General features: G+C 44.3%; 1 protein-coding gene across 1 annotated transcript; it reads left to right on the top strand.

Moving 5' to 3' along the window:
• The first annotated feature begins 3238 nt into the window (after nucleotides 1–3238).
• STYX (serine/threonine/tyrosine interacting protein) lies at nucleotides 3239–23351 on the top strand. The gene is made up of 11 exons (XM_079963537.1): nucleotides 3239–3549; nucleotides 8880–8912; nucleotides 10830–10883; nucleotides 12778–12875; nucleotides 15663–15723; nucleotides 17743–17779; nucleotides 18857–18896; nucleotides 18987–19037; nucleotides 20802–20874; nucleotides 21648–21732; nucleotides 22830–23351. The coding sequence occupies exons 1-11, from the start codon at nucleotides 3493–3495 to the stop codon at nucleotides 22898–22900; spliced, it is 660 nt and encodes a 219-aa protein (XP_079819663.1). The 5' UTR covers nucleotides 3239–3492; the 3' UTR covers nucleotides 22901–23351.
• Nucleotides 23352–24137: the final 786 nt, after the last annotated feature.

Below are 24137 nucleotides of genomic sequence, written 5' to 3'. Positions count from 1 at the left end.
TTGGGGTCTTCTTTTGTTCTGGGCTTCCATTTTGCTTCAACATGTTGTTGGTGGGAGTCCTGGTTGTGACAGTTTCCAATAGAGGCCAAGCCTACAGGCTGATGTTTTGCTCCAAATTGTCCTGGTTGATGTCTTTGTATTTTGCCCAAGGGAGCCCTCGGATTCCTCTGTTAACAAGTAAAATAAAAATAAGTAAGTAAAACATCATGGTTTGAGAGCAACCAATGGGCAAAGTAGATCATTTTCTGGACAGGCCCTCCATGAATGCTTGCTTCTTCTTTTTTTATATATAATATTTATTGGTGTTTCAAAAAGTTACAAGAATAAAAAAGAAAGAAAAAGAAAAACAGAAAATACAAAATACAAAAAATAAATAAAAACAATTAAAAACAAATCCATCTTTCCATATCTCATCTATCATTTGCTTGTTTCCTTGACCTCCTCACACCTCCCTTTTTTGTATTCTAGTTCATTAGTTGTTTCAGCAAATCCTTTCCTTGTTTTTATCTTGCTAATTTATCTTAACATATTGTAACTTTACATTCTGACCTGTTAACAATCCATTTTTACTTAATCCTTTATAACATTACTGCTAAAACCACATAGCTTCATTCCAGCATCCTTCTAACATTCCTCATGAATGCTTGCTTCTAGAGTACTATTTACTGCCACAAAGTGATGTGATGTGCCCTTGCAATGGCCACAAGTGCAGCCGTATTGCAATTGCATCCGTCCAAAATCCGTTGCCATCTGAAATTAGACAAGCACCTGGCATGCTGACATTTAGGCAGTTACTGGAGACATTTTCTTCAAGATGACTTTCCTTGTGACCAATTGTTTTGTTATGGAACATTACCGTACAAGTGTAGATAAGATTGCTTTAAGTTTACACAGCCCGTAAGTGTTTGCATTTTATCTTGCTGCACATTAATATTACTGTATTTATTAAATTTGTGTACTGCCCTCCATCTGAAGATCACAGGGCAGTTCACAGCATAAAAATACAAAAACAAGAACACAAAATACTTAACAAAACACAGATCGAAACAAACTAATAGCCTCCCTCCCACGAACACATTTAAAAGGATATAGAAATATCAACAAACTCAGATATGCAGATGACACAACCTTGATGGCAGAAAGTGAGGAGGAATTAAAGAACCTTTTATTGAGGGTGAAAGAGGAGAGTGCAAAATATGGTCTGAAGCTCAACATCAAAAAAACGAAGATCATGGCTACTGGTCCCATCACCTCCTGGCAAATAGAAGGGGAAGAAATGGAGGCAGTGAGAGATTTTACTTTCTTGGGCTCCATGATCACTGCAGATGGTGACAGCAGCCACGAAATTAAAAGACGCCTGCTTCTTGGGAGAAGGGCAATGACGGGCCTAGACAGCATCTTGAGAAGTAGAGACATCACCTTGCCAACAAAGGTCCGTCTAGTTAAAGCTATGGTTTTCCCAGTAGTGATGTATGGAAGTGAGAGCTGGACCATCAAGAAGGCTGATCGCCGAAGAATTGATGCTTTTGAATTATGGTGCTGGAGGAGACTCTTGAGAGTCCCATGGACTGCAAGAAGATCAAACCTCTCCATTCGGAAGGAAATCAGCCCTGAGTGCTCACTGGAAGGACAGATCCTGAAGCTGAGGCTCCAGTACTTTGGCCACCTCAGGAGAAGAGAAGACTCCCTGGAGAAGACCCTGATGTTGGGAAAGATGGAGGGCACAAGGAGAAGGGGGCGACAGAGGACGAGATGGTTGGATAGTGTTTTCGAGGTTACCAGCATGAGTCTGACCAAGCTGCGGGGGGCAGTGGAGGACAGGAGTGCCTGGCGTTCTCTGGTCCATGGGGTCACGAAGAGTCGGACACGACTAAACGACTAAACAACAACAACAAAGTGTGTTAATCAGCCCACACCTGGAGGAAGAGAAACATTTTCCTATGCTGCCTGTTGCTATTTAGTCGTTTAGTCGTGTCTAACTCTTCGTGACCCCATGGACAAGAGCACGCAATGAAGATGTCAAAACAAGCCTCCCTGGGGAAAGCGCCCCACCTCTTTTTGGGCTGTGAGGCAGTTTATAAATCTGCAACATCATCATCATCATCATCATTATTATTACATTTATTATTTATACCCCACCCATCTGGCTGGTCTTCCCCAGCCACTCTGAGTGGCTTCCAACAAAATATTAAAGTACAATAATTCATCAAATATTAAAAGCTTCCCTAAACATGGCTGCCTTCAGATGTCTTCTAAAGGTCAGATAGTTGTTTATTTCCTTGACATCTGATGGGAGGGCGTTCCAGAGGGCAGGGGCCATCACCGAGAAGGCCCTTTGCCTGGTTCAGTATTAATACTGATGTTGATCAAAATGGTTTGTTGTTTTTTTTAAAGCCTGAGGCAAATTCAAGGAGGAAGCAGCTGGTGCATTTATTACATTTCTATTAAACTCCTGCTGCTGCTCCCCGTTTCAGCCCCACAACGCCCCCCCCCCTGCGATGCAGGTGAGGAGAAGGGGCTGCAGTGACTATGGCGCCCAAGGTTAGCCAGAGGCAGTTTCACGGCCGAAGCAGGGATTCGAACCCACGGCTCCCAGAGCCACGCCATACTGCCTGAGGCAACAGCACAGACGCTTTCGAAGCTCTCTTCCTCCCACCAAGACGCGCCGGGCACACTTTCGCGCATGCGCATAACCGGAGGACTAGCGGGGCGCTCTGCCTGTTGCCCGGCCACGCCTCCTCCTCCTCCTCCTCCCTCGGGATTCCTGCCACGCCCATCCCATCTCCGGCCCGTTCCTAGGGCCACGCCCCCTCTCCCTCCCTGCGCGGCTCTCTCTGCCCCGCCCACTCCTTCTACGTCCCGCTCCGAGGGCGCGCGCTCTCTCTCTCTCTCTCTCTCTCTCTCTTTGCCACGCCCATTCCTTTTATGTACACCTCTTCCTAGGGCCACGCCCCCTCCTCCCCGCTCGAGTCTCTGGGGCCACGCCCCCTCCCTTTTCCCGGCCGGCTCGCCTCAGCCGGCGACAGTTGGTGCCTGAGGAGGAAGAGGAGGGGGCGGCGGCGGCGGCCGCGCGCACGGGCGGAGCGCGCGGGGCTGCTGCGAGGGGGCGGGGGCAAGAAGGAGGGGAGGGGAGAAGCAGCGGAGCGGCCGGCCTTCCCTCAGACACCGACCGACTGAGGAGGAGGAGGAGGAGGAGGAGGAGGAGGGGCCGCCGACCAAGCCCAGCCAGCGGCATGGCGGCTGGGCGCGAGCCGCCGCCGCCGCCGCCGCCGCTGCTCTCTCCTACCTCGCCTTCTCCGCCTTCTCGCTTCCCCGCCGCCGCCGCCGCCCTGGCCGCCTCCCGAGCGCCGAGGCCCGCCGCCCACGACGACGACGACGACGTCCTGCTCCTGCCCCACTGACCGCCTGAGGGGAAGGAGAGCGCCTGAGGGAGGGAGGGAGGGAGGGAGGGAGCGGGCACGAGGGGGAGACCAGAGACCCCCCCCCCCGGCCATGGAGCTCGCCAAGCCGGTCTTCCCCGCGCTGCCGCAGCCCAAAGAGGACTCTGAGGTGAGCTGGCGGGGGGGGGGGGCGGCGGCGGCGAGGGTCTTCTTCCCCCCTCCTCTCCCCCTGCCCGCCTCTCCCCCCCCCCCTTCCGACGCCTCAGCATCTCAATGGCTGGAAACGGTCACTAGGCGGGCTGTGCTGTCTGTCCTCTACTACTTACACACCAACACACACACACACACACACACACACACACACACACCCGTCGTGGGAAGGGGGGGGTCGCTTGCAAGGACGGGTGAGGGGGGGGGCTTCAGGAACCGACCTTGATAATGGCCTCCTCGTCCCACCCTTGGGTGTTTGGACCCTTGTGGGTCTTCAAGGGTTCGCCCCCCACCCTCCTCCCGTTTTGGGGGGGGGGTGTGAATTGGGGGAGACACCTTTCTCGGTTGGGGCGTGTCCCCTAGTAGTTCATCCCGTGTGAATGTGTGCCTATGTCCATATCTGTGTGTGTTTTATATGTTCTCTCTTTACCCTACTAGATCTGGCGTAATTTTTCTGCCACCCTTGGGTGTTTGGACCCTTGTGGGTCTTCAAGGGTTCGCCCCCCACCCTCCTCCCGTTTTGGGGGGGGTGTGAATTGGGGGAGACACCTTTCTCGGTTGGGGCGTGTCCCCTAGTAGTTCATCCCGTGTGAATGTGTGCCTATGTCCATATCTGTGTGTGTTTTATATGTTCTCTCTTTACCCTACTAGATCTGGCGTAATTTTTCTGCCACACCATTGTGGCAGTGCTGGTGTGTGTGTGTGTGTGTTTGGAGGGGGGAGTGGTTAACATTTTGTAGCCTGCAGCTTCTTTTGGGAAGTCCCACAACTCATCTCCTTTTTCCATTCTGCCCTGAATGGGTGTGTGTGTGTGTGTGTGTGTGTGACTCTTCACACTACATGGGCGCATTTGACTCAGCATCCGTTTACTACAAAAAACGGGGGAATACAACAACACCACTTAAAGAGTGATGTTCTCTTTCTTCCACCCTATAATGCTGGTTGTGGGTCAGGGCTTGAAGTGACCAGGAAAGAGGTATTGGGGTCATGGAGGATGGTTAGATGAACAGGTAAACCCGGTATGTGTAAAAGGAGATGTCCATGTTAGGGATCCTTGGGAAATAAGGTTGCCCATAACATAAAGCCCTTATGCAAATCTGTGGTTTGTGTACAATTCTGTTTGCCTCACCTCAGAAAGGCTATTGTGGCACTGGAAAGACTGGAAAAGGGCAACCCAGATGATCAAGTGGCTGCAGCAACTCTCCTATGTGGAAAAGTTGTGACATTTAAGGCTTTTTAATTTAGAGAAAAGGCGCATAAGAGGGTCAAAAAATTATGCATGGTATAGTGAAATTGGATAGAGAAAAGTTTTTATACTCGGTGCCAAAAACAAGGATCATTCTGCAAAGCTAAATGTTCAGTATTCAGGACAGGTAAAAAGAAGTACTTCACACAGTGCATATTCAGTTGCAGAAGTCACTATAATAAGATGCAGTGATGGCCACCAATGATGGTTTGCTTTAAAACTGATTTAGACAAATTCATGGAGGGTATGATTATCAATGGCTACTTTTCATGAATCAGTACAATGCAACAGCAAAAAACACATGCAGTTCTAGCCCGCGCCAACAGAAGTAGTGTCCAGATCAAGGAAAGAAATTGTACCACCCAATTCTGCCTTGGTCAGAACCCACCTGGAGTGCTGTGTCCAGTTCTGGGCACCATAGTTTAATGAGGATATTGACAAGCTGGAATATGTGCAGAGGAGGGCAACCAAGATGAGCAAGGGTCTGGAAACCAAGCCTTACAAGGAATGCGTGAAGGAGATGGGGACGTTTAGTCTGGAAAAGAGGAGACTGAGAGGAGATATGAGAGCCACCTTCAAATATATCATTTGAAGTTTTTAAATAGGGGTTGGATGGCCGTCTCTCAAGGAATGTTTGGTTGTCATTCCTGTATTGCAGGGGGTTGAACTACCCTTGGGATCCCTTACAACTCAACAATTCTATTATTCCATGATGGCTGTGCCTTACTAGAGGCAGTTGCTGTGCTCATGCTGCATTCATATCCTGCTGGCAGGCCTCCCAGAGGCATCTAGTCGTCCTCTGAGAGTAGAATCCTGGACTAGATGTGCCCATAGTCTCATCCAGCAGGTTTTTGAAGGTCCATGTTATTCAGTCCTTCACCCTAGAGAATTCCAGGGTTTTGTCACTGCAGCATCCGTCTCATTCTCTCCTGTTTAGCTGCTTCTACCTGACAAAGGTTTATTGAGAAACCTTACCCAGTGGTGTGTACCTTTGCTCATTACTACTTGTGCTTGTCAGCTCATAGATTTATTAATTCTCTTTTTTCATCACCTTATATATTACACCAAAAGCAAGTTGCAGGGCAGTAAAATGCCCACCTGTGATAAAACAGCAGACAATAAAATTAAGATACAATAAATCCTAAGTGGTGGTCTTAAACTTTATCTCATGTACAGCCCCACTTGGTGCTTCCTACTGTTTCACACACTCCATGCGCAAACAATCATGCTGTACTTCATTTCTATTTTTAGACTCTCCCATTTCCTTTCAGAATCCAGAATGATCTTAACTGCTGTTTGTTTTACCATCCCTGTTTAGCAATAATTGTGTATTGTAAGGAATGTAAGGTTTTCCCCTGTGATGTATTAAAGTACTGGTACTTTTAAAAAGTACGGTGGGGGGGGGGCACACAGAAAATGCTGTCCTTCATGCCCTTGCTGGCCAGCCTGCTTCATGGAGGGGCGTTCCATGCAGGAGTTTCTCCTCAGCCGACATATCTTGTGAGGGGACAAAAGAAAAAGAGAAATTAGAATCATAGAATCATAGAGTTGGAAGAGACCACAAGGGCCATCGAGTCCACTGATTAAAATCAGTGTTCCAAATTCGCCAGGCACCAGGCGCATTTTGCGCCTGACTATTGGCCACTTGCGACCAAGTGAAGCTGCCTGGGCGCCAGGATGGTGCCTGACATCTCCACTATTCGGAGATGCATGCCTGGGGATCATGGGATCTTGACTGTTTTCACACACTAATGCCACACCCTGTAGAATTCTATCCTTGATATTTTACCTACATAATCAGAACAAATTTCAGGAACCAAAAAATCGTATTGAAAAATAGAATTTTCGAGCCCAAAAATGGCAACTTGACATTCCATTTTGGTGACTATAACCCTGGTTTAAGGAGCTATTTGGTGCCTAGCTAATATTGAGTTTCTAAGACTGATTAAACTATAGCCCAACCTTTTAAACCCTGTTTTAAAACCAGCGCATTAAATTGTGGAAAGCTTTAAAATAGATGCAGGATTACTGATTTTATTGGCTATCCATCCTTTTTAGTTCTGCATCAGCTACAGTCCTGAATAAAGGAAGATCAGGTCCATGCTGAGCATGTTGCAGTAACCAAGTCTTGAAGTTTTAAATCATGAATAGCAGTTGGTACATCTTAGTCTGCGGAAAAAAGCCCAGCAGTCTTCTCATCTGGAGGTGCTGGAGAAAAATGTTCTCAGCCACTGTTGCTATTTGAAGGTCCAGACACAACAATATACCCTGGAGCTCATAAATAGAGGAGGTAAAATTATAACTCCTCCATTCCTTCCAATTTACAGGGCTTATAATGCATCATTACTATACAGAGTCATTCATTTTGACCACATCACATCTGAACCATGGTCAGATGCTGACTTGCAGATGTGAGGCATATATCTGGGCAGGTTTTATGAAGTTTAGCTTTTTCAAAATGGAACCAACTCCATTTCAAAGGCATGAGATAAGCAGAACTTTATTAAAACCTAAAAATATCATTTTGGAGTGACAGATTAAAATTAGTATTTGTTCAAATTGAATAGTGCAGCTTATCCAATTGTTAGATTGCAAACCTGTTGTGATTGTCCACATTAAATTCTCTAAGACACCATAGCCTGTTTAAGTACTTAATAAATACGTAAACGAAGAGGGGTAATTGGAATTTGCATGATCTGCATTTAACTGTAATTCCCCTTTAAAATACACAATCATAGCAAATGCCAGAATTCTGTGAAAGCTCATTGGTAGGAACAGATCAGAAATAGTGATTTTGTAGCAACAGTATGAGTAATATTTAATGCATGTGCTTCTAAATCAGTTTTTAGCAAGATATGTTCATATTTTAATATGAAACCAACAGCTGACCATTTGCACTTAACTGTTGTTCATTCAGCACTTTATAGATTTGTAAATATTCTATAAAAAGCAGGTTGCCAAATATCTAGGATCAAACCAGCTTTTATTTGGCATGAAAGTATACCTTTCTAAATGCAAATAGGTAAAAACTAATGCAGAGGAGTTAAATAAGTCTAGCAGTTCATTCTGCATGTTTCCTGCTTCTCTACCACTCCAAAAGGAGTTGTCAACATTATGCCAGAGCCTTGCTGGAATTGTTGGCAGCTGTCTGTCTCTAGATAGTGGAAGAGTGTCCATTTGGGGGTGAAGTCAAGCTGTTGGAAGACTGCAGCGCCTGATGTGGCTGCAGAGACCCCTAGGGGACAGACATGTTGCAGCTGGGGCAGATGAAGGTGTCTGGTTTTGCTGTGTCTCTGCTCTGCTGCGGACTGTGAAGTTAATGTTGCCAGTCTTCATGTCATGTTTGCAGACATCTTTGTAATGCAGAGTTGGTCCGCCAACCAGCAGAGAGCTCCCTGGCAGAGCACGTCCTTGGGGAGGAGAGTTAAGAATGTTGATTCCAGCAGACAAAAATCAGCACTTGATGAAAATTCTTGCTGCTGCTCTTGTCATTTCTAACAACTCTTAGATATGCTTTTTGTGGTAGCTAGCACCCTTGACATTACAAAACTTCCACTCTGGGTAGTCTTTTGATTCCAAGCACACTTAAATGTGCTGTTGAATCTCAGAAGGCCTTTTTGATGATGAAGTAAAAGTCGGTTTGATGTCTGAAAAACATGTCTATTCAGGATCTGGAATTTAACTACTTACTAACTGAATAAATGTGTATTCTTTTGCTTTGCCTATATAAAAGTTGTAATTTGCAAGACTCCTTTTTGTTGACAGTCTGTGAAGTTTCTGCTAGTTTTTATGTGATTGAAGCTATAATTCATCATTCACTATTCAAACTGTAATTATGATATTGAGAAATATACACAATTTAACATGTTGAATAAGATGTAACTTAGATCATGTTATATATGTGTGTATCTTTTCCACCCAGTTCAAAGACTTAAAAACATTGAGTCTACCAGATTTTCCTTGAAAAACAGTTGGTTCTCTTAAGGGCAGTACTGAAAATTATTGTTAAGTGAACACTGCATTTTTTCTCTCTCTCTCTCTAGGACTGGACATATCCAATGAGAAGAGAGATGCAGGTATGGCTGTTTCTTTTAATCAAAGCTAGCTACTGGTTCATTAGATGCTTGGTGGTGGTGGTGCTGCTGCTGCTGCTAGGGTTTAGCAAAACCTTATGCCCTGAGACACTCAGGTGTGCTGCAGAGGTACACTGGGGACGATTGCTCTGGAAACACCCAAGAGAAGACTTGCAATGACAGGACTAACACACAGGGATAGTTGTAATTCCAAGTGCAGTTTTGGGCTACCAAGAGATTTGTTACCTTCCTTTTTTGCCCTAGACACACACCCAGTTCCTCTCATTCATCTAGGCATTGTCTTGCATTAATGTCCAGTTGAGAGAGACCTACTCAAGGTCCCCAGATCTGTGACCTTCCCTTTCCTCGCTGTCTTTTTGGGCCTTGTGGGCAATTCCCAGCCCTAACTTCCTTCCAAAAATGGTTGTCTCTGCTATCTTTGCTCCTGGCCAGTTAGCTGTTCTCTGCACATATCTGTCACTCCTTCCCCTCTCCACATGTTCCAGGAGCCTGCAGGGGCCACTATTTCTTTGTTTGGAAGTTGCTATTTCTCTCCTGGTCTGTGGACAGGAGGGAAAGCTGATGCTCATGCTGTAACACTCACTGAATTTGTTCCTAAATTTAAGACAACAATTCTGTAGATTGCTAAGTACTGGTCATATTTAGTGAAGGGAGAAATCAAGTGAATTTGCCTGGATTGGCAGATGCCTCGGCAAAGTAAAATTAAAATGTTAATAGGCTATTGCAACTCCCTCCTAAACTTGCAGTTTGCATAGGAAACTTCCTAAATTCTAAGTCTTTTTTCTGGATAGAGAACACTAACAGGGGAAGCCCTCATGATTTCTTGTAGATGTAGGCTTTGTTTACAAGGAGTGGTTTGCATGGCATGCAAAAATTTGGCAGGAAAAGCTCTTTCTAGCATTGAGATGCAGTGAATTATGGTTTGCTTGTTGGATTTTCATGTTAAGCAGCCCGAAGCCCTCCCAGAAAAGAGAGTACACCTCTTGTATTGCAGGAACCTTGAGAAATAGTTAAGTAAAACAATCCAAATGGCTCAAGTAAGCAAACCACATAGTGGGTATTGGAGAATCTTGGTTGTAGGTTATCTAGTTCAGAGTGATGGTAAGGTAGTATCAGATGAGGAGGAAGCGATGCAATGAAAAAGTGGGGTGGTACGTTAACCTATGTGTAAGATCGCACATCATTTTCTTCTGCATTTAGCATAGAGCAACTATACTGTCAGTGAGGTACATTTATCTCAGTCCTGTTACATTCAAACCTTTGAAGCCTTTGAGAAGCCTTTGAGGATTACAGGCAAGAGAAACATTCTAGTCTAGAAGGAGCTGGTGGGGGAGGGAAGCTTGAGTTGCAGCTTCAGTGAGGCAAGACAGTTCCTGGAATCTTATTCTGGGATATTATTACCTTGGCGGCAGGCAGCTCCCTGCTGCTTGGATTTTTCTCTCCACCTCTCTGACACCTCAAACTTGTTCATGTTTCTCTCTCCCCCTGCTCTGTTTCTCAGGCAGAATATACCAAGTCATTTATCAGCAAAGAATAAATGCCTTTCTCATAAACTGTTTATTATACTGTGCCTGAATTCTGTTAGTCAATACCAAGAAGTGTGCTTGTGGTTTTCTCACTGCCATTGTCCTTTGCAAGCTTAGTGGGTGGCTGGGGATTTTCTTACCTCCTATGTTTCTGTTGTGCAAGATTCCCTTGTAGCCCCAGTGCCAGCAATACTGGAAAAAAGTACCCATTTCTCAGGTAAAACCACAGAGCTCTTTCCAGATCCCATATATGCATCCAGTTAATGCTAGTGTCATTAAACTCTATTGCCAGTGTTAGTCTTGTGTAGCTTTTACCAGATTACTGAGGTAGATTGAATTTTCATTCCTCCCTTTCTGTTTCCTTTTTTTAAAGGAAATTTTACCTGGGTTGTTCCTGGGCCCGTATTCTTCAGCTATGAAAAGCAAGGTAGGTGTGTCTTTTTAGAATATTTTAATGCTGGTCACTGGTGCTTTTTTCTAGGAAAAAAAAGGTACAGGAACTAATCTTGAACAGACCTTGTACTAGTAGTACAGGGGACTCCCAAATTAGACGGTGGTTCCAGGCCCCTGCACGCATACCCAAAATTGTATATCATGGGGAGCACACTGGAGAGTCCTAGTGGTTCAAAGAGGAGACCCACCCCAAAGCCCAAAGAGGTCCCAAAGAGCCAGCAGAACTGACATGCAAGGAGGTTTCTTCCCAGCGTGTCAGCTCTGCATGTCTAGAGCGCAAACGGTTGCCCTGAACAATCTAAACACCTTGTCCACATCATCGATCCTTACTAACTAAAACTCATCTAACATAACAGAACTAGACGGTGCTCTGATACCTCTCAAGGTTCATCTGCTGTACATGGAGTCGCGGTCCCAGTGTGGATGCAAATGATGTTATGATCCTCAAAATGCTTTGCAAACAAGGCACAGTAAGCTGCCGTCAGTTCTGTCACCTCCTTTGGGCCAGACTAAAAGGCCCTGCGCTACCTGGAAAAGCTCTGCTGGATGTCTCAGTTAGGATACAATGGAGACCGCAAAGCATACTTTCTTAGCTGCCTTCACTGCCGCTGGGTAGGCCCATTGTTCGATTGCATTTTACTGGAATTTTCCTCCACTCGTGTTTGAGCAGTGCCCCAATTTGTTTCCTTAGCCTAAGCTTTGGAGTACTTTGGGGAGCCAAATGGGCATAATGAAGAGGGAAAAGGCACTCAGGGTGATCGTGTTAACGGCCCAAGCCCTTTGGGTGTTCCAGAGGCCAGCCAGGGCTTTGACAGGAGCGCCAATCATATCAGCTATCTGGAAATCCTTTGGATCCATCAGCCTCTTAGGGCAGACTATCTTAATAGTCCCCCGCTTCTGCAGAGGAGAAAAAGTGCTGAAAGCTTAATCTCAGCAGGAAGTGATCTGGCCATGAGAAGGAACTGGTTTCAATATCCCCCACTCTTCCTGATCACCCTCTTCCATTTCTGTGCCACTTAGAATATAAAAAACTTAAGCAGTATAAAAAATACCCTAAAGCTGCAGTAGACCACTATGCCACTAATGTGTGGTGCGGTGGTGGTGGTTGTTTGGGGGGTATTGGGTTGTTGTTTTCATTTTGATTCTGTATTTTGTGGTTTTATATTCTGATTTTATTTTGTAAACTGTCCTTAGACCTGCAGGTATAGGGTGGTATATAAATTCAATAGCAACCACAGTAACTTGAACAACAACAAATTTTACAAAAATACAGTTACATATAAAAAAGTTACATTAATACACAATTATTGATACATATAAACCAATATAAATTCCTTCTACTTGATTGTCATGTGTGAATTTTTTTCTGTAACATTTTAAATTTCTACTGTTTGCTAGTTGGACTCTGCTTGAGGAAAGACAAAGAAAGGTGTTTTAAAGAAACAAACTGCAAAATGCACACTTTGCAACACAACGTTAATGGTGTTTGAATAGAATTACACTGATTATTGATGAGCTGCACCTTTGTGCCAACCCAAAACGACCAAAAGCTTGTCCAGCCTATTTTGAAAGGTTCACATGAATGTGGAAAGGAAGTTCCTTCTTTAAACAAAGTCACCTTTTTAAAACAAAGCCACACAGTAACTTTGCAGGCTTCCGGCTTGTTTTGCACTGGCCACAAAAATGAATTTGTTGTGTGTGTTTGGTTTTAAGCTATCATGGTCTTATTGAACATTTTAAATATCTAAATATATTGTCTTAATAAAATGTCTTAATAAAGCTATCAGCTAGTCATAATGCAATATTATTACTCTTGTTTGTATGCTAGTTTAAAGGAGCTTTCACTTTTTCAAACATTCATTTTGCAGCTACCTATACTTCAGAAACACGGAATTACCCATGTAATATGCATACGACAAAATATTGAAGCAAACTTTATTAAACCAAACTTCCAGCAGTTATTTAGGTAAGTAACCTATAAATCAATGTTGTGAAAATATGTCATGTTCAATGTGTGCTTGTTGTGCTAGTGTAGTTTTCAGTCTTTACACTGCAAAGCAAGATTGCAGGTAATGCTTAAAAGTTTCAGTGGATCACAATAGTTGGCCAGGTATATTGCATAGTGTGAATGTCAGAAAGACAGGTGCAATAACTTCTTTATGACTTCCTGTGAGGAATGAGATTGCTGTAAGGACAAGGCAAAATGCTTTGGGCAGGAAATGGGGCCAGTGAGGGGTGTGGCCGGGGCATTCCAAGGGCCAGATAGAGAGTTTGGGGTGCACATTCGGCCCCCACACCTGAGGTTCCTCATCCCTGACATAGTCCTTCCCACAGTTAGAATCATAGAATCATAGAGTTGGAAGAGACCACAAGGGCCTTCGAGTCCAACCCCCTGCCAAGCAGGAAACACCATCAGAGCACTCCTGACATATGGTTGTCAAGCCTCTGCTTAAATACCTCCAAAGAAGGAGACTCCACCACACTCCTTGGCAGCAAATTCCACTGTCAAACAGCTCTTACTGTCAGGAAGTTCTTCCTAATGTTTAGGTGGAATCTTCTTTCTTGTAGTTTGGATCCATTGCTCCGTGTCCGCTTCTCTGGAGCAGCAGAAAACAACCTTTCTCCCTCCTCTATGTGACATCCTTTTATATATTTGAACATGGCTATCCAGCTCCCTTAGCCGTTCCTCATAAGGCATCGTTTCCAGGCCTTTGACCATTTTGGTTGCCCTCCTCTGGCCACGTTCCAGTTTCTCAGTGTCCTTCTTGAACTGTGGTGCCCAGAACTGGACACAGTACTCCAGGTGAGGTCTGACCAGAGCAGAATACAGTGGCACTATTACTTCCCTTGATCTAGATGCTATACTCCTATTGATGCAGCCCAGAATTGCATTGGCTTTTTTAGCTGCTGCGTCACACTGTTGGCTCATGTCAAGTTTGTGGTCAACCAAAACTCCTAGATCCTTTTCACATGTACTGCTCTCAAGCCAGGTGTCACCCATCTTGTATTTGTGTCTCTCATTTTTTTTGCCCGTGCAATACTTTACATTTCTCCCTGTTAAAATTCATCTTGTTTGTTTTGGCCCAGTTCTTGTTTGTTTTGGCCCAGTTGCACTGTATTCTTTTCAAACATGGCTGAAAGTGATTCCTTGACAGAAACTGGTGTTCAAAGACAGGAAGCCTAAGGACCAAACTACAGTGGTACCTCGGGTTAAGTACTTAATTCGTTCCGGAGGTCTGTTCTTAACATGAAACTGTTCTTAACCTGAAGCATTACTTTAGCTAATGGGGCATCCTGCTGCCACCGCACTGCCGGAGCCCGATTTCTGTTCTCATCCTGAAGCAAAGTTCTTAACCTGAAGCACTATTTTTGGGTTAGCAGAGTCTGTAACCTGAAGCGTATGCAACCTGCAGCATATGTAGCCTGAGGTACCACTGTACATGTAACACCACAGCTGCATGTGGCGATAGCCCAACAAGGGTTGCTCAGCTGGCAGTATGACTTCCCTCAGTGAAATGAAGAAGGAAGCAATTTTCAGCTATTCCCTTTCCCCTCCACAGCCCTCCATGCGCCACCGGAACTGATCTGGAGAGTCCCCCAGCCTTCTGGAGCAGGTTTAGGAGCAGGGTGCTACAGAACATAGCTGTCAACTTACAGATTTGAAAATAAGGAACCAGCAGCCTTGAAAATAAGGGACCAGCAGCCAAAATCAGGGACCTGCTGCCTCACCTGTTCTAGGCACTCCAGTTTTCCTGTCCTCCTGCAGTCTGGTCAAACTCATGCTGGTAGCTTCGAGAACACTGTACAACCAACTGAATCTGAATCACATGCACCACAAGGCCTATGCAGCCTCAACTTAAGATGGCTCCCTGGCCTGGCTTTGCACTGCAAAGTTTGCAGCAGCACGTGCCACAAAATGGCGTCCAGCATTCAAAAAACCCCTCAGCGTGCATTAACTAGCCACACACAAGGCATGCAAGCTGCACCCCCCAGTCGTTCTTAAGACTTCTTATTGGGTGAGCAACACAGCCAAGCAACACAGTTGGAGCCTCCCTCCTCCCTGGTCGGCTGGCAGGGAGGGAGGGAGGGAGGGAGAGGAGCTGCTTCCTTTGAAATTTAAGGGACATCATTTAAGGGACATCCATCAATAAGGGACAGCAGCGGGACATGGCGCTGGAATAAGGGACTGTCCCTTCAAATAAGGGACACTTGATGGCTATGCTACAGAGGGGGCAAGAAATCATTAAGAAATTCTTGCCCCCTTTTTCCACTCACAGGGGCAAGAATGACAGTTGGATACAACCCACAGAAAGCTGTCTTAATGATAATTTAGCCCAGTATTTTCTGCTTTGCCTGGCAGTGGCTCTCCCTTGCTTTCAGATAGTCTTTCCCAGCCCTGCTTGCTCTGAAATGCAGATCAGTCTTTAGAGCTGTTTTGCAGCAGTGAAGAGAAAGGAGGATAGAACCTTACTCTGCTAGTAGTTTTTCTCCTGAAATTCCCCTGAAGTCTTGCTCATGGGTTTCATGAGGGAATTTTGCAACAACAGAGAAGGGGTCATTTGGCTATCGTACATTCCGTTGCAGAACAATATGTTGGACCTTTTAACTTTTATATTTATATTATATAATATATATTATATTTATATTTATATCCGCTTCAAATGATAAAAGAAACATTTTTCAGGCTGGGTGTTAATGTTTTAGAAGATGAGCGATTCTGGTTGTGTACTTAACACACTTACTTTAATTGTAGGTATTTAGTCTTGGATATTGCAGATCATCCCATTGAAAATATAATCAGATTTTTCCCGACGGTAAGTGTTTAGCATGACTTGTGAGTTAAACTCTTTCATCCTAATATCTTTCAGAAATCATGTGAGCAAATGCAGCCCAATGTGCGAGAAACAATCCATCTCTGAAGCAGTTCAGCTAAATTGATAAATAATTCTTCCTGCAATGTCCACCTAATTTAATGGTCTTGTGGATAAGCCCCCTGACTGGTAGTATTGCTGGTTGCCATGGGTACAGTCCTCTGGGAAGTTCTCCCGCATAAAAGTGCTTTTGCAGGATTCCCTTTCATTTTAGCATGCAGGAGAAACTTTCCAGTGAATTGTACCCATGGTAACTGTCATATCAGATATGAAGGGGGACGGGTCACAGAATGCAATTCTCAGCTCAAAAATGGCTGTGTCCGCTTGCTATTCACTCTGTGCAAGATATCTGAGTTGCTTTCTCAGCATCTGTCTTTTTACTTTGTGCACTTTGTTCTCTGGCAGGCATCTGCTGAAAGTGCCCTCCATTGACTTCTTGTGAACTGTTGGTAATGGAGGGGGCCTCTTGAAATGGCTATGCAGATGTCTGAATACTTGTGGCAGGCCAAGCTGGCTAGGGAGTTTCAAGAAGCAGCTGGGGAGAGCCATATTTCTAGGCCCCCTTGCTGCTGCTTCAAGGCAAGGAGCACTAAAAACCTTAATAAAAATAATGAGCTCTACATTCTGCTGCCCCACCCCCACAACATTAACAATAATTACCGCATTTTTTGCTCTATAAGACTCACTTTTTCCCTCCTAAAAAGTAAGGGGAAATGCACGTCTTATGGAGCGAATGCAGGCTGCGCAGCTATCACAGAAGCCAAAACAGCAAGAGGGATTGCTGCTTTCACTGCGCAGCGATCCCTCTTGCTGTTCTGGCTTCTGAGATTCAGAATATTTTTTTTTCTTGTTTTCCTCCTCCAAAAACTAGGTGCGTCTTGTGGTCTGGTGCGTCTTATAAAGTGAAAAATACAGTATGTTAGGAGGGCCATGAGGAATCTCTCTCTCCCCCCCCCCTTCCGTTCTGCCCTGTTAAATTGCCATGTCACTTTAAAAACTTTTTAATGAATCTTGGGTGTTAATTCTTGCCATAAAACAGAGCACTGAAAAAGTTGTTTATTTTACATGTTTTTATTCTGCTTTTCCGCTAAAAGTGCCCAGGGAGGCTAACAGCAGAAATATAGGCAGTGATAATTTTGCACATGTTCGTTTGTGTGTGACTGCCAACGTGAGTGCTGTTTTTGGCCTTGGAAGGGGGCAGAACGGGGTTGGGGGCTGGACGTGCCATGACTGGAACCCAATCCCTGCACAAATGGGGAGTTGCCTGTAATACTATCCACAATAAAAATGATAAACAGTAATCAGAATTTAAAAGAAATGCAGTAGCTAAAGTCATTGTTTAGGTTTTGGGGTAGATAAACATCACCGGTAGCCTGAAACCCAAGTGCTGTCAACATTTTATGAGCAGTTTAAATCTTCACACTATTTTTCTGGTCTGGCAGGATATACCTTGATTGCATACATCCATGAGTTACAAAACACATCTTTCTGCTTGGAAATGTTGCTGTGAGAATGTTGATGTCCATAGCAAAATATAAATATAACTAGGGCTACAAACACCACGTGTGGGAATCTAGTTGCACTTTTCAGGGCCTTTGAGTTGCTGTACACTGGATTCTGAGGAAGTAGTTTTAAACCATTGCATCTGCTGCTATCAATGTAGAGCAACTTAAAAGCAGCAGCTGTTTTTAAGGTGCTTTTTAAAAGCAGGTGCATTTAAGCATTTTTGATAAAGTAGTATTTTTTGTACTGGTGTTTTATTAGCAAGAATACAATATAAAGATGACTATGATCAATGTTTTAAGTCTTCATATTATAAATTTTTTTGGGGGGGGCAAGTTATTTACAATTTCCTCGAGTGCATGATACTCTAGAACACACAAATAGGCTGCATTTGTGTTAAGAACTCTTCAAGATGGCAGTAATTGGAACAGAATCTGTGTCTATTATGTTTTCCTTTAGACTAAGGCATTTATTGATGGGAGTTTACAAACCGGAGGTATGTGTGCTCACTTTGCTTGCCTACCTAATTTACCAGATGCTTGATACAAATGTGTTGCTTTTTTAGCTACATGTAAATACAGTGGTACCTCAGGTTAAGTATTTAATTCGTTCCGGAGGTTCTTAACCTGAAACTGTTCTTAACCTGAAGCACCACTTTAGCTAATGGGGCCTCCTGCTGCTGCCGCGCCGCCGGAGCCCGATTTCTGTTCTTATCCTGCAGCAAAGTTCTTAACCTGAGGTACTATTTCTGGGTTAGCGGAGTCTGTAACCTGAAGCGTATGTAACCTGAGGTACCACTGTACAGATGAAGGGACACTGGTGGCACTGTGGGTTAAAGCACAGAGCCTAGGACTTGCTGATCAGAAGGTCGGCGGTTCGAATTCCCGCAACGGGGTGAGCTCCCGTTGTTCAGTCCCAGCTCCTGCCAACCTAGCAGTTCGAAAGCACGTCAAAGTGCAAGTAGGTAAATAGGTACCGCTCCAGCGGGAAGGTAAACGGCGTTTCCATACGCTGCTCTGGTTCGCCAGAAGCGGCTCAGTCATGCTGGCCACATGACCCGGAAGCTGTACGCCGGCTCCCTCGGCCAAGAAAGCGAGATGAGCACCGCAACCCCAGAGTCAGCCACAACTGGACCTAATGGTCAGGGGTCCCTTTACCTTTACCTAAATACAGATGGGGTGGATGTACTTGGTAATGGGCTGGGATACAGTCCCTCTTGTGAATGCTATAAGATGTGTAGTGATAGTTGGTGCCATCTAGTTAAGCCTTATTGGCCAGATTTCTTGGAGGCTCGTTGGGGTACATACCACATAGCAGGTAATGCAGAAGGAAATAAAGTTCCTGAGGCTCGAACTCTGCTTCCTGCTTATATGTGTTTTAAGATGTTTATGCTGATTTTGCTACTAACTGTGTTTGGTTATGCTAATGATTTAAATTAATTTTAATATAAGAAGAGCTCACAAGGAACACGTTGAGGACTGAATGGTGGGGTATAAACTAAATAGTACAAATAATTCAAAATTCCTGTAAAAGCTCTGGCTGGTTTGTGTAAAGCAATTCTTTTCATTCTCAGGAAAAGTTCTTGTCCATGGGAACGCGGGGATTTCTAGAAGGTAACAAGGCTCACTTATTTTAAAAAAATATCCCAAGGCATGGCTGACATATCTTAACTTTTTTTTCTTGGTTTGTTTTCTGTTTTTCAGTGCTGCCTTAGTTATTGCATATATTATGGAAACATTTGGAGTGAAGTACAGGTACAGAAGTGATTTTAAACTGCTTTCCATCCCTTGGAGAGAATATTGGTCTTCAGCCGCTGAGTCACGACATGGCCAAAATGGGAATCTTGAGTGATTCTACTGTAGAATTGGAAGGGACCACGAGGGCCATCTAGTTGTAGTTTGTTGTTAATGCAGCTCTCCATGTCTAGTGACTAGCTGAGTGGGACCCTGCTTTACAACAAGAAGGGATTAAAAACAGTTGTACAACTTGATCACCTAAGTGTTTCAATATTGTGCAACTTTTTCAAAAGAAAAACTGCCCGAAAATATTGCAGACTGAAGTTGGCAATACAGTGGTACCTCTGGTTACGTACTTAATTCATTCCGGAGGTCTGTTCTTAACCTGAAGCACCACTTTAGCTAATGGGGCCTCCTGCTGCTGCTGCTGCTGCCGCCGCACAATTTCTGTTCTCATCCTGAAGCAAAGTTCTTAACCCGAGGTACTATTTCTGGGTTAGCGGAGTCTGTAACCTGAAGCATATGTAACCTGAAGCGTCTGTAACCCGAGGTACCACTGTACAGGCCTATGTGCCTGCTGTGTTCTTTCAGTGCCAGGCCAAGTTGCCCCTTCTTTCTCCCCTTTCTCAGCCTTTGTGATGGTGGTGGTTGTAACACTTGCTACTGGTGCTGTGACCTCTCCCAGCAAAGAGACCAAGATCTTTTAGTGAAAGGTGTGCATGTTCCCTCTGCACAGAACTTGCCTCCAATACTGATTGCCTCCAGTATGCGCATGCCTTGTTACTCCTCCATCACCACCTCAGCTGACATAGAGTGCAGTGCTTGCAGTACTTCTGATTTTGGAATGACAGCTAGAGACAAAACAGGTCTTGGATATGCTGTAGGGCAAGCGAATTCTGGGGTTGCAACATCTGTAGAAAATTCTGATCCCAGTGAAGAGGGAGCCCCAGTGATGGCCTTATTAAAAAAGATGGAGATGCAGTGAGAATTTCTTAGGGGTAATGGACTCTTGGGGATAAAGATTGGCTATGTGGTCATCTGTTTCATGTTTTAATAGTGAACTTTAAGCCTGAGATAGATGAGGTTTGTGTGATGGGTCCCAAGCAAGTGAGCTTATGCACAATAACTCTGTCTTGGTCCAATGAATGGAATATTTAGCCAGGGTCCCTGGATTTAAGTCCTACTTCTTAACTTGTTTTTATTATTACTTGTTAGCCACCCTGAGCCCGGCTGAGCATTGGCTGGGGAGGGCGGGGTATAAATAAAAATTATTATTATTATTATTATTACTTCTGCCTGGGGATCACTGTATTCTCAGCTTCAATTCCCCATCTGTGAAATAGGAGTGGCACTCAACATGGGACTGCTGTGAGGATGAAGACGATGAGGGTTGAGTGGGGTGAGGTTTGAGTTTCATTTGGCCTCTTCACTTCGGCAGGCCTCGCACAACAGATGTTCCCATTGAGTTGGCCCTCTGTTCAGTGTTTAATGCTTATAACATAAATTTCACATGTAACAGCAGGGTCAGTTCTCAGCATCTTCTATAAGGAAAATCTGTTTAAGTAACTATCTGGACCCAGTTGTTGTTGGCTGTAAGCCTTTATGGAGTTAAGCAGGTCTGGCCATTACTAATTCCTGAATGGGAGCCTTTGTATGTCATTCTAAACCTTTTGAAGGCAGAATACAGGCAGAGCTAAACTGAAAGTAAATACCAAAAGAATGAGTCAGAAACCAAATGCAAACTGGTATTAAAGATGAAAATGGAGAATCTCTTTCTTGTAGGGATGCATTTACATACGTGCAAGAAAGAAGGTTTTGTATTAATCCCAATGCTGGATTTGTTCATCAACTTCAGGTAAGTTGTTTTCCTACCTGTTGATGATGTAGAAATATGATATTCGTACTGATGGTCTTGCCCGGCCTCCCCAAGTATCTGATATGCATTGGCTTAAATGAAAAACTTCATTATATCTTGCCTGGCTGTTTGGGGTGTTAATTGGTACATTACCGGTATTTGGCCTTTTCTATCATTTTGTTTGCTTTGATGCTGTACTGAGGATGTGAGCAATTCTAACAAATGTAAAATATGTAAAACCAAAGCATAAGATACCTAAAATTAATGATATTTAATAAACAATTTATCAGCTTTACATTGATAACCACGTGGCCAGTGTAGAGCACTAGGTCTCAGCAGCAGGGGTGTCTGTGCCTTACATGGCTGAGCTTGAGGCGGGTGGCATAAAATCTCTTTGAGCACCGTGTCCAAAATTCTCTCAGATTCCCCATTTCTGCTCTGCTCTGGTAGACCAGAACGGGTAGACCAGGTGTAGTCCTGGCCCATGCTGACTCTTGAGTAGTTCACTGGTGCCTGCCCTGAACAGTGGGTGTGGCTTTCTGGAATTGCTCAGGTCAGCCAAACAGAAGCAACTACTTTTATCCAGAACCACTTTTTCTCTTCCCTCACCTCAGTTTCCTGCAATATTCCAGCCTTCATGGCTGTAAACAAATATGTTCCTTTAGCTGCCCTCCCGTTCTTTTTATCCCAGGATCCCAATGTCAGGTGAATTCTTGCCCATTTGTGCCAGTCCAGTCATTCTGCTGCTGCTTCATTTTTTATTTTATTTTTAGGAATATGAAGCCATCTATCTAGCAAAGTTAACTATCCAGATGATGTCTCCTCGGCAGCTGGAGCAATCACTGTCTGTCAGTACGGGTGAGCATATATTTCTGTGTAGCAGGGGCGGGGAAACATCTTCAGCCCAGGGGGCACATTTCCAGAGCAGTCACTGCCAAGCCTGCTTTCTCAAAGATTTGCATTGTACAGTGGTGCCTCACAAGACGAAATTAATTCTTTCCACGAGTCGCTTCGTCTTGCGATTTTTTCGTCTTGCGGAGCGCGGATTGCCCGGGTATTAACGGTTTTACGAAAAAGGAAGCAAATCCGCTAGACGTTTTCATCTTGCGAAGCAAGCCCATAGGGAAATTTGTCTTGCGAAGCACCTCGAAAAACGGAAAACCCTTTCGTCTAGCGAGTTTTTCGTCTTGCGAGGCATTCGTCTTGCGGGGCACCACTGTAATCCCCTCTAAAACAAAGGGGGAAACCTTCCTTTCAGCAGGGAATTCCAAGCAGACTCCTTCCTGAGTCAGATTTGCATGCAATCCCTTGCTAACTGCTACCTCTACCCAGAATAAAATAGTAGTACTGGCGGTATGGACATCGTCTACCCTTCTTCATGTACATGCATTTCTCCCCTTCACTTGCCCCCAATACAAACCCCTCCCTAATTAGGAAGGTGTATGCATCAAAATGCCCTGCTAAAATGAAGGGGGGGACGACATTGTTTTAGCAGCAACTTTCAAGGTCAAATTACCAACTTCTTGATGTCCTGTGATTGACAAGCATGCAGCTGCGCCCACCTGTCAAATGTGCCCCCCTAGTCCATTTATGATGAGGTTCTGGCCTGTGGAATCGAAAAGGTTCCCCACACCTACATCCAGAGTATGAAAACTACCATGAGAAGCTACTCAAAGCTGATGGATTACTGATAGAAACCAACCTGGTTCATATTTGATTAAATCTATTTGAACTTCTTGCTGTCTTGAGTTAAGAAGTAGGAAGAGAAGCACAGGGAGACTGGCTGTTAACTATTTTTGGATGCTTAAAATGGGCAAAACATGGATAGAAAAATTGGGCATTGTGCAGCAAAATGAAAATGTTTTGTGGAACAGGCCTGGTTCCACTCAAACATTTTGGAAAGCTTGTTTCTGTCCTCTTAGCCACCTTCTCCACCTGCCCCACCTGTTTTGCAGGAAGTCTGAAACGAACCCATGAAGAGGATGAGGAAATCAGCAATATGCAAGCCGCAGCTCAGAACGGTTGACACCAAGGGCAGCACTCTGGACTTGATGGCTGGAAATTTCTATTCATGGCAGCTGCTAACGTCAGCAAGATGAACAACCAGATCTATTTTTTATATATATAAAATGGGAGACGAGTCCAACTTCCTTATGCAAACCTGCCCCTCCAGTAGCACACCAGGCAACACGGTTAAGGGTATTGGATTCCTTGACTGACTAGATGGCACTGATTGTTTTGCTCCTTTTTTTACACTTTATAGTTTTACCCTAAACCAAGACTTTGGACTTGCAAAGAGGTATTATTGCAATAATGCACTTTTCATACTTGAAATTTCTTTATTTGTATTGATAAAGTTATTACTTAAACAAAACGTGGGGGGAATGATTTGTTTATAAAGTTATTTGTGTAATTTATAACAAGAGTCTTTAGTAAAAAAAGGAAAAGAATGAAAAGAAACAACTTCCTTAAATTCACTGCGGGTTGTATTTGTTTCATTTCCCAAGTCTTGAGGCAGAAGGAAACAAGTTTTAGTAGCTATTGGAAATCATTGTTTTGGCCATCATGAAGTCGTAAGAGCAAACTCAAGGTCTCTTCCAGATTAAATGGCTGCTCTTTTCTTGATCCTTTCTGGCTTTTCTCTGAAAGGCCTCCAAGAAGATAAATTTTCCCCAGCTTTTATGAAAATCCACAAGAATTGACTCCTAACAGGCAAATGCAGGTGTACAGCTTTACTGCTGAACGTAGCCTTCTAGCCATACAGTGGTGCCTCGCAAGACGAAAAGAATCCGTTCCGCGATTCTCTTCGTCTAGCGGTTTTTTCGTCTTGCGAAGCAAGCCCATTGACGGCTTAGCGGCTTAGCGCTATTAGCGGCTTTTAGCGGCTTAGCAGATAAGTGGCTTAGAAAAAGAGGGGAAAGGGGAAAAAACCCGCAGGAACTCGCAAGACATTTTCGTCTTGCGAAGCAAGCCCATAGGAAATTCGTTTTGCGAAGCACCTCCAAAACGGAAAACTCTTTCGTCTAGCGAGTTTTCCGTCTTGTGAGGCACCACTGTATTGCCAGTATTTTTGATTTTCTGTTCTTCCAACCTATACAGATGATTCGTAATTTATGTGAGGCTTAAGGACTTGCACGTAAAGCCAAAATTACGTACAGCCAAAACAACCCTAAAACCGCCCCTGCAAGACCATCCCTACTGTTCTGGAGCTGGTGCACCAAACAGGCCTTGCCCCCTATGAAAGGCAGAGCGTTTTTAAGCTT

The sequence above is a fragment of the Podarcis cretensis genome (genome assembly GCF_951804945.1).
Source record: "Podarcis cretensis genome assembly, chromosome: 1".
NCBI lineage: Eukaryota > Metazoa > Chordata > Lepidosauria > Squamata > Lacertidae > Podarcis > Podarcis cretensis.
The sequence above is the reverse complement of the archived record's forward strand: the minus strand, read 5'-3'. Positions and strand labels throughout refer to the sequence as shown.

Excerpts from the sequence above, each read along its gene's own strand:
- STYX (XM_079963537.1), top strand. The coding sequence starts at position 3,493 with ATGGAGCTCGCCAAGCCGGTCTTCCCCGCGCTGCCGCAGCCCAAAGAG. Across the intron at positions 12,876-15,662 it reads AACTTCCAGCAGTTATTTAG|GTATTTAGTCTTGGATATTG; the intron begins GTAAGTAACCTA and ends CTTTAATTGTAG. Across the intron at positions 18,897-18,986 it reads AACGCGGGGATTTCTAGAAG|TGCTGCCTTAGTTATTGCAT; the intron begins GTAACAAGGCTC and ends TCTGTTTTTCAG.